The 11,109-nt window shown below is 38.1% G+C and overlaps 1 protein-coding gene across 1 annotated transcript; it reads right to left on the minus strand.

The window, feature by feature from the left end:
* Window positions 1–3,586: 3,586 nt before the first annotated feature.
* LOC126512584 (heterogeneous nuclear ribonucleoprotein A3-like) lies at window positions 3,587–5,073 on the minus strand. The gene has a single exon (XM_050160433.1). It carries the CDS (start codon window positions 5,039–5,041, stop codon window positions 3,974–3,976), a length of 1,068 nt encoding a protein of 355 aa, XP_050016390.1. The 5' UTR covers window positions 5,042–5,073; the 3' UTR covers window positions 3,587–3,973.
* Window positions 5,074–11,109: the final 6,036 nt, after the last annotated feature.

Raw genomic sequence — 11,109 nt, forward strand, 5'->3', positions numbered from 1 at the left:
TGAGACAAAGGAAGCTCCATCTTTAGTGAAATTCATAAAGTTGCCATCCAGTAGGAATCTACCCTCTAACGCAATATTTTTCTAAGATCAAAATATTTACTCAAGGTTGCATCTTTCTTTCAAATGGTGCACTTTGCTTACAAATTGTGCAATTTTGAATTAATCAAAACTATAAAAACGTGAAGCCAAGCTCTGGGCATTCAGAGTGAGGCACAAGACCCCTTTGTATTTGTAATAAATCCTCAATGAGAAGCACGGATGTGGGGTCCGACTTGATGTGCCATGGCTAAACACCCTTCAGAGGAAATCAAACTTTTGTCTTGCTGAAATGTTTTGAGTATTTAGTTATTTTCTTTGTAACCCAAATTCACTTCAAACCAGACATTAAGAAACTTGTCCATTAAAATAATTTTTAAAAAAGGTATTTGTGCCGGGCGATGGTGGCGCACGCCTTTAATCCCAGCACTTGGGAGGCAGAGGCAGGTAGATCTCTGTGAGTTCGAGACCAGCCTGGTCTACAGAGCTAGTTCCAGGACAGGCTCCAAAGCCACAGAGAAACCCTGTCTCAAAAAAAAGATAAAAGGTATTTGTATGACTTTAATATCTTTAAACATTACCCAGGAAGATTGTCTTGTCATTTAAATACACAAAATACCTGCTTTGGTTGGAATAGTACTGGTCATGCCTAAAAAATAATCCATTAATTTTTTTTTCAGCCTCAGCTACATTGCAACATTTGTTGAGTTCTTACATTTGGAACACAACCTGTCCCTTCCCTTGTGAAGGTAAAAATTAAAAAAAAAAAAAAGGAGATCAAGAAGCTCATGGTAAAGTTGTTCCATTCAAGTTCTTCAGAAAGAATGGAGGTTTAACTTACAGGGAACATGACTGACAGTGTAATCCAAGCATTGTTCAATATCCAGAAAGACATTAGAATAGATGGATGATTTTATTGTCCAACTTTACAAGTTTTTAATGGTAATGTAAACGTCATCATTTGCAAATTATGCTAACAGCACATGCAGAATTTCCAAGTGCCTGAAAGTGACTTAACAGAGGATAGAGGCATGTTTCTGTGATAGACTAATTTCCTGGCTTTCAGCAAAAAAAACAACAATAGTAACTAATTAAATTAAATAAGAATGGCTTTTAAAATGATGTCTGAGGTCAGGGGAGAAGTTTCAGCAGTTAAAGCAATTGTTACTTTTGCAGAGGTTCAGGGTGTGGTTACTAGCAACCACATGGCAGTTCACACTGATCTGTAACCCCAGTTCAAGGGGATCCAGTACCCTCTTTGACTTTCACTGGCACCAGGCACACATGCATTGTGTTACTAGCATGCTGCAATTATTTTATCTATATCACAAGCTCTTTCTCTTATATACAAACACAGAGAAACACTGAGTAATAATCAATACATTTAGGCTTAGAGAAATATTTATGAAATCAATAACCTCTTCATCAAAAAATGACATGAGATTTATTCTTTATAAACACATGCTCTTGGGACATGCAAGAGTCTCAAGGAACAGTTGCTTAGATTCATGAAATTCCTTAGTCTGCCTTAGAATTTAAATTCTCACTGAAAGGCATCCTAATGAGGAAAATTCACAGGGAGATTCCTGTATTGTAACCCAAAATGTTACCAGTGTTCCATTGCAAGAAGTGAGCACTGGCCTTGCCTTCCATGACAAAATATTTTAAACTAAATGGTAATTCCAGATGCTAAGAGTCTATCTGGAAAGAAAGAAAGAAAAATGCATTGTTTTTCCCCTGTGAAAATTTGATATGAGAAACCGCAGCTGTAGCCCTGGACAATACAGAGAAGGAATGCTTTAAGAAACATAGCCATTTGAAGCTGGAGAGATTGCTCAGTTAAGGGCACTTTCTGCTTTTGCAGTGGATCCAGTTTGATTCCCAGCACCCACCTGACAGCTCAGAGTTGCCTGTCACTTTAGCTTAAGGGGATCAGATGCCCTCTGAAGCCTTCATAGGTCCTTCTATACATATGATCCACACAAACTCATGCAAGTGCATGAGTATATTCATAAGGTAATAAATAGATCTTTAAAAGAGAATATCATATGCACGGCCAGTGAGGTGAATCAACAGGTACACCAGATAATGAGACTTCTGCCAAGCCTGTCGAATAATTTGATGCTCAAGACCTACATGTTATGGGAGAGAGTATGACTCTCTGACTTCCATATTAGAGTTAATTGCCATTAACACTCTGCCATGAAAATTAAATCTATTTTGATATTTTTTTAAAGAGGTCAAGGAGAGGAGATGAAGTGCTAGACAATAGAATTCTGTACTGTTGTTTCTGAATAGAATAACAGTTTCTCTCTCGGTATAGTATATGCCTGGGCATTTAAGAAAAGAGGCATTAATGAAATAAGCTCAAACTTTTTTTTTACCTTTATTTGACACTGCTTCTCATATTCTGAAATTATTTCCAGACACTTAGAGGGCATCTTGAAATTCCATCCCCTCACAGTAAATGACCTCAATTAAGCAAGAGCTGAGATATCCTTCAGCTAAATGTGTTTCTTACTCAATTGTTTGGGGCATCTATTAGAAGATAAGCTACAAAGATTGTGAAAGGCTGGTTAGACATTCTCTACTAACATTTACCACTACAACGTTCAAACAGCAGAAACAACAAGCAAAGGCCTCTTAAAATAAACAATGTAAATTAATTAGTGACCTTGGCTTAGGATCTTTTAGTGCCCTTGAGGGCACTAAAAGCATAAAGTATAACAGACAAAAACATGATTTTGGCTTTATCAAGTTTAGAAAACATTTTGCTTTTGAAATATATGATTAAGAATATACATGGAAAATCAAACTGGGAAAAATATCTAAAGTCCATATACCTGATGATGGGTGTGCATCAAGATTATTGAAATAATACTAACTACCAGCCGAGAAGATGACAAACTACCCAATGTACTTGACACACAGATTCATATATTCTTTTTATTTATTTATTAAAGATTTCTGTCTCTTCCCCACCGCCGCCTCCCCTTTCCCTCCCCCTCCCCCAATCAAGTCCCCCTCCCTCTTCAGCCCAAAGAGCAATCAGGGTTCTCTGCCCTGTGGGAAGTCCAAGGACCACCCACCTCCATCCAGGTCTAGTAAGGTGAGCATCCAAACTGCCTAGGCTCCCACAAAACCAATAAGTGCAATAGGATCAAAAACCCATTGCCATTGTTCTTTTTTTTTTTAACTTTTGAGATCTTTTTCATTTGAAAGTGATCTTAATGCTATTAAATTCACAAATATGCTATTTTTTATTACCCAATCCTAATTATCTAAAACACACATTGCAAACATACAAATATCTATTCTCTCCACATGTCAGTGCCCATTTATCATGGTTTTGGAAATGGGGAGAATAGATTCCCCTTAAGTTGCAAGTCAGTAGGTGTTTCTTTACAGTTAACTTTAGCAAAATTCATACAAAATAGTAATTAACAATGATCTTCTTTACTTGTTAACTCACAAGGAAACACCTTCAAAACTGCATATTTTTGTTAAAGTTTCTGTACTAAAAATGTAGAAAAACTGAACTACACAAATATTGAAAAGTTAAAAATTCCTTAATTTTTTATTCCTGGTACCACTACCACAATTTACAGGGCAATATACCTGATGTAATGAAAAGAAAAAGAAAGACAAAGCTACAACAGATAAAAGACCTCAGGAATGTACATCTAATTGACACTACATTGCATTAATCAATAGCTGCACTTTTTGCAAACTGTGGCTCTGACAGTCCTGAACAAGAAGGGCCTCCTGTTTAAGCTGCGGTAACTTTTCTGACTATGGATCATCGCTCCTTCTGTGGCAGATTTTTACAGTTCCTCTAATGCATTTAGGACGACTGTCTCAAAGTAACCTGCAGCTTTCCTGACAACTCCTCGCTCTCTCTCCTGCTAAGAACTGTAGCCCTTTTCTGCTGTTTTTTTTAAAACCTTCTGCTACCATATCCACCACTTCCACCACCTGATCCATAGCCACCACCATAGGGACTGCCTGAGCTTCTTCCACCAAAACTGCCCCCTTTCATGGGTCCATAATTTGACTGCTGTTGTCCACTATAATTTCCAAAGTCATTATAGTTCCCACCACCATAGTTACCTCCACCAAAATTTCCTCCTTCATTGTAACCGTCATATCCTCCTCCACCACCATATCCACCACCTTGGTTTCCATAGCCTGGTCCACCACCACCATAGCCTCCTCTACTGCTGTAACCAGGACCACCACCATAGTTGCCACCATCACCTCCAAATCCATTATATCCACCATCACCACCTCCATAACTACCTCTGCTGCCACCACCTCCACCACCATAGCCTCCTCTTCCACCAAAGTTTCCACCACGACCAAAATTACCTCCACCACCTCCAAAGTTCCCTCCACGACCCATAAAATTGCCAGATCCACCTCCACGGCCTCTCTGTGATCCAGCAGACTGCATCTCTTGTTTAGAAAGGGCCTTTTTCACTTCACAATTATGCCCATTGATAGTGTGGTATTTCTGAACAACAATTTTATCAACTGTGTCATGGTCATCAAAAGTCACAAAAGCAAATCCTCTCTTTTTCCCACTCTGCCTGTCTTCCATAACTTCTATGGTTTCAATCTTGCCATACTTTTCAAAGTAGTCTCTCAGGTTATACTCTTCTGTATCCTCTTTAATACCACCAACAAAGATTTTCTTCACTGTTAAATGGGCACCAGGTTTTACAGAATCCTCTCTAGAAACGGCTCTCTTTGGTTCCACCACACGCTCATCAACTTTGTGTGGCCGAGCACACATTGCAGCATCCACCTCTTCAACACAAGAGTAGGTCACAAAACCAAAGCCCCTGGAACATTTTGTTTGGGGATCTCTCATTACCACACAATCTGTAAGTGTGCCCCATTTCTCAAAATGTTCTCTTAAGCTATCATCTGTGGTTTCAAAGCTCAGACCACCAATAAACAGTTTCCTCAACTGTTCTGGTTCCTTTGGATCATGGCCCTCCATTTTGAGACCGGACTCGCCTCTTCCAACTCGAGTTCAATCGCCATTGTTCTTGAGGTCTCAGTAGTCCTCATTGTCAGCTATGTTCAGCGAGACCAGTTTTAACCCAGAGACAGAGACAGAGACAGAGACCCACATTGGAGCACCAGACTGAAATCTCAAGGTCCAAATCAGGAGCAGAAGGAGAGAGAGCACGAGCAAGGAACTCAGGACCGCGAGGGGGCACCCACACACTGAGACAATGGGGATGCTCTATCGGGAACTCACCAAGGCCAGCTGGCCTGGGTCTAAAAAAGCCTAGATTCATATATCCTTATAAAGGAAGTCTAAAACACAAGATAAACAACATTATTCCCTAAGAAAATTCACATTAGAACTACAATGAAGTAACACTAAAAATGGTTTAGAATAAGCAAGACTCACTTCACCAAAAAAAAAAAGAAGGAAAAGAAAAGAAAAAAAGAAAAGATGGAATCCATCAAAGATAGAAATCTGTTGAAATATGTTACAATCGTCTTACCTTATCTGAGGGACACCTTATCTGACAATCGACACCTTATCTGAGGGATACTCAAGTGAATGATTGAATCAATTAAGAATTCTATTCATTTGGAACTAGAAAAAAAATTATATTGAGTGAGATATCACAGATCCAGAAAGACAAAGGACATATATTTTCTGTCATCTGGGGCTCCTAGCTCTAATTCTTTAGATGTGAGCACAAATCCTGTAGTAACTGCAGAAATCAGGAAGGTTAAAAGGGAGCATTGCCAGGGTAGGAGTTGGTAGAGGAGCAAAAGATGGGATTAACAGGATACGTGTGAGAATGGGGAACATCAGGGAGCTCTAATTAGGAATTTAAGAGGAAGATAAAGGCAGAAGGAAGGAAGAGGGTAAGACAACAGTAGAAATATATGTAACATAAGGATTCATACTATTAACTACCTAAAAACCTATAAAAACAGGTAAATATTGTATAAATATATATCTTACATGAAATTCTCACATGTGGGATGACAATGCTTTCTTAAAGATTATCTAATAAAACCCCCAATATCAGGCATAAGAAACCCTCTTTTTATTTTTTATTTTTTGAGACAGGGTTTCTCTGTAGCTTTGGAGCCTGACCTGGAACTAGATCTTGTAGATCAGGCTGACCCAGAACTCACAGAGCTCAGCCTGCCTCTGCCTCTCAAATGCTGGGATTAAAGGCATGCATTACCACCACCATCTGGCAAGAGGCCCTCTTTTAATAGGTGGTGAAGGTTGTCCAAGAAACTCCTAAAATATTATAGACTACTGTTATTGGCATTGATTGCCTCTCAGAGGTGGAAAGTGAGCTGCTATTTCTGAGATAAAACATACTCAGATCCAGGGCCCAGAATAGGAGCTGACATGAAATCCCCCCCCCCATCTTTCATGGTATCTGAAGGCACTACCAAGCTTTCCAAGGAGGAAAACAACCAACACTCTTCCCCAGCCATGATAACATTGAGGGGCATACATTCCTTGGTGTTAACCAGAAGCTCTCTATTTGGATTTAAGTCATGCTCAAAAAAAGGGGAAATCATTTGTGATTTCAGAAACCTAGATAACTACCCAGAGGTAATGAATCTGTAGATCTTTAAGGAGAATCTACAACTGCCATTTTTACTAAATCATCATAATCTTTAACTATATTCTAAGCATCTGTCCATATACACACAGGTAAGAGTAGCCATCACCCCTATTCAAAGAAACATCCCTTTGCAACCGAGACCATTATAGAAAACAGCCAATCAAAAGCAAGGCTTGTGGAGCCCATTTTAAGGGATATATCTACAAAACAATTCTCACACTTAAATCTCAGGGCTCATTGCAGAAAACGGGGTGAAAGATTGTAAAAGCTAGAGGAGTCGGGAGTGTGCTGTGAGATCAAGTCTCCTAGGAATGTCAGAAACTACACACACTCTCGCTAAAATGACTGTCTAAACATGAACTTAACGAAGGCAATAACCGGCATACTAACATGGCCAGGGGAAATCCTATAAGGCCTCAAAGAACTACAGGTAACTAAGCAATTCTAAGAGCCAAAGAGTTAGTCTTCCCCTGGCAAGAGAACACCAATTGGTTATATAATACTGAATGTAATTCCTGAAAAAATATATGTACAAGTAACTTACAGACTTAACAGGATACGTGTGTATGTGTGTGTGTGTGTGTGTGTGTGTGTGTGTGTGTGTGTGTGTGTAAAACAAAAATTAATGAAAAGAACAGCCAGAAATTTGAGCTAGAGTAAGGAGGGGTATGTGGTAAGGTTTGATGGGAGGAAAGGTAAGGAAGAAATAATGTAACTATATTAAAACCTCATAAATAAAATGAATAAAAATAACTTTTTTAAAATAAAAAATAGTTACATCCATTAACCACCCATTCCTGACCTTGATAGCAGCATCTTCTTTCTCAGTTCTCCACTACAGACAATGTAGACTTCTGAAAGTTCATTAGCAAATGAACTTATAAACTTCATTTCCAAAGCATTTCCTTTCCTTTGAACTTATTTTTTTCTTTTTCTTTTTTTCTTTAATTTATTAGATTTCTAAAAAAAATACCAATCCAAGTTCCCACTGCCTCCCCTCCTCCCATTCCCTCCACACACCCTCCCCACCCCACCCCCATCCATCCTTAGAGAGGGTAAGGCACATTGCTTTCTGGAAAGTAAAGGCCCTCCCTACTATATATAGGTTGAGCAAGGTATACTCTGACTACAGGGCAAGGTATACATCCAAAGAGAACAGGATCCCCAAAAGCCAGTACATGCAGTAGGGATAAATCCTGGTGTCACTGTCAGTGGCCCCTCTGTCTGCACCAGCAATTCAACTGTCAACCACATTCAGAGGGACTAGTTTGGTCAAATGCTTGTTCCTTCCCAGTCCCTGTAAAATTGGTGAGCTCCTATTAGTTCAGGTAAAATGTTTCAGTGGGTGAATCCATCATGGTCCTGACCTCTTTGCTCATATTTTTATTCCTTCCACTCTTCAACTGGACTTTGGGAGCTCAGTCCAGTACTCCAATGTGGGTCCCTGCCTCTGTTTCCATCCGTTACTGGATGAAGGTTCTATGGTGATATTTAAGACATTCATCAGTCTGACTACAGGGCAAGTCAAGATCAGGCCACCTCTCTTCTATTGTTTAAGGTTTTAGCTGGGGTCATCCTTGTGGATTCCTGAGAATTTCTCTATAGCCAGGTTTCTTCTAACCCTATAATGGCTCCCTCAATCAAGATATCTCTTTTCTTGCTCTCATCTCTGTCCTTCCTCCATCTTGACTATCCCATTCCATAAAGTTCTTTTCAACTCCTCCCTTCTCCACTGCTCTTCCCATTCCACCTTCCCTTCTTCTCCAAACACCATGCTTCAAATTTTGAGAAACTCTAAGTGATTGCGCTAAAATCAGGAACAAGACAAAGCTGTCAACTCTTTCCATGTCTCTTCAATATAGTTGGAAAAACAAAAACCCAGGATAGCCAAAACAATCCTGTACAATAAAAAATCAAGCTTTATTACAGAGCTACAGTAATGAAAACAGCTTGGTATTGGCATAAAAACAGAGATGTTGACCAACGGAATCAAATTGAATACCTGGATATTAATCCACACACTTATGAACACCTGACTCTTGACAAAGAAGCTAAAATTATACAGTGGAAAAAAGAAAGCATCTTCAACAAATGGTGCTGGCATAACTGGATATCAACATGTAGAAAATTGAAAATATATTCATATCTCTCACCATGCACAAAACTCAAGTTCAAGTGGATTAAAGACCTCAATATAAATCTGACCACACTGAACCTTGTAGAAGAGAAAGTGGGAAGTAGTCTTCTATGTATGGTCAACAGGAGATCACTTCCTAAATATAACCCCAGTAGCACAGACACTGAGAGAAACAATTAATAAATGGGACCTTCTGAAACTGACAAGCTTCTGTAAAGCAAAGGACATAGTCAATAAGACAAAAAGACAGCCTACTGAATGGGAAAAGATCTTCACCAACCCCACATCAGACAAAGGACTGATCTCCAAAATATATAAAGAACTCAAGAAATTAGACATTAAAATTCTAAATAAGCCGATTAAAATATGGGATACTGCACTAAACAGAGAATTCTTAACAGAAGAATCTCAAATGGCCAAAAGATATGTAAGGAAATGTTCAACATCCTTAGCTATCAGAGAAATTCACATCAAAACAACTCTGTGATACCATCTTACACCTGTCAGAATGGCTAAAATAAAAAAATACTAATATTGGAGGTGATGTGGAGTAAGGGGAACACTAATTCATTGCTGGTGGTAATGCAAACTTGTACAACCACTTTGGAAAACAGTATGGTAGTTTCTCAGAAAATTGGGAATCAAGTTACATCAGGATCCAGCAATACCACTCCTTGGGATATACCCAAAAGATGCTCAATCATACTACAAAACATTTGTTCAACTATGTTCATAGCACCATTATTAGTAATAGCTAGAACCTGGAAACAACCCAGAGGTCCCTCAACCAAAGAATGGATAAAGAAAATGTGGCACATTTACACATTAGAGTACTACTCAGTGGTAAAAATATTGACACCTTGAATTTTGCATGCAAATGGATGAATTAAAAAACAATATCCTTAGTGAGGTAACCCAAACCCAAAAAGATAAATATGATATGTACTCACTCATAAGTGGATACTAGCTACAAAAGACATTGAGCATATAGTTCATGATCCTAGAGAAGCTAAGTAATTAGGTGAACCCAAAGAAACACATATATAGTTTCCACCTGGAAATTGGAAACAGATAAGATCTCCTTTGAACTTATTTAGTAAAAACTTAATCTGTGCATCTTATTTCTATAATAATAATAAAAGTTATTGCAGAATTTTTGGCTGAACTCTCAAAGCATTGTTCTTCAAAATACTTAGTTTAGTTTTCTGCCTAGTGTATTGCCAGGGAAGATCTCCAGACTTTTCTTGTCTTGAATAATTAATGAGAAAATTCTCTAGTTTGTGAAGTGAAAAAAAGAAAAAATTATCCAAAGAAAATAGAATGAGGGAACAAAAAGTAATAAAGAAAAATAAACCAAGACGAGAACAAAGCACTTCAACAAATAGAGCAAAGATTAACTTTTTGAAATGACTCTTAAAATTGACAATTCTTAATAAGTTGAGAGGGAGAGTATCTAAAGATAACAAATGTTTCTTTTGTATTTTGGGAAGTTCCTTTTTTTTTTACCACTAGAGTTTATTTTTTAACAAAATAAAATAAGATAAAATGAAAACCATCATATCTAAGTTGGACAAGACAAAATATACTGCAGATCAATATTTGACATCAGGATATTTTCATGACCTCCAGAATTCTCCATGATTCATTACAATTACAATTATAAAGCTTGGAATTATCTAAGGGACACAGAGAACAAAAAAAATGATTTTGAAACAGTTATACAGCTATCTTTAGTTGACATTGGTCAACATTTAATTAAATATTCTCTAACAAAATAGGTTATATATCTTTAAAATGACATATTCAATAGTGTTGGGGAAACAATAGCAAGGAGGTGAAATCACCATTCTGGAACATTTTGCTCACAGGGAAGACTAATGTGTGACACAAACCTTAAACTTAGAAAGTAAATTTTTAATTATGCTCAAACATAATCTATTTATTGCAAGAAAGATTTGTCTATCTGGCTTTTGGAGGCACACATTTACACAATCAAGAGTCCCATAAAAGTACTAAACTGAAAGTTATCATATAAATGCAGAGGACCTGGTGCAGACCTGTGTAGGCCCTGTGCTTTTGGTTTCATTTGTTTTTGAGGGCTTGGTTCCCTGGGTATCCTCTGTCTCCTCCTTTTCCCTAACTTCTTCTCAGCTCAGGTTTCCCTGAGCCCTGAGGGAAGGGATTTGACAGAGACATCTCATTTAAAGATATGCATTCAAAGGTCTCTCTCTGCACAATGTCTGACTGTGGTTCTCTCAATTTGTTCTCATCTGCTATAGAAGGTAACTTCTCTATTGATGGCTGAATAAGACACTA

This window comes from Alexandromys fortis, unplaced genomic scaffold (assembly GCF_014885135.2).
Source record: "Alexandromys fortis isolate MF-2015 unplaced genomic scaffold, M_Fortis_MF-2015_v1.1 scaffold_76, whole genome shotgun sequence".
Taxonomy (NCBI): domain Eukaryota; kingdom Metazoa; phylum Chordata; class Mammalia; order Rodentia; family Cricetidae; genus Alexandromys; species Alexandromys fortis.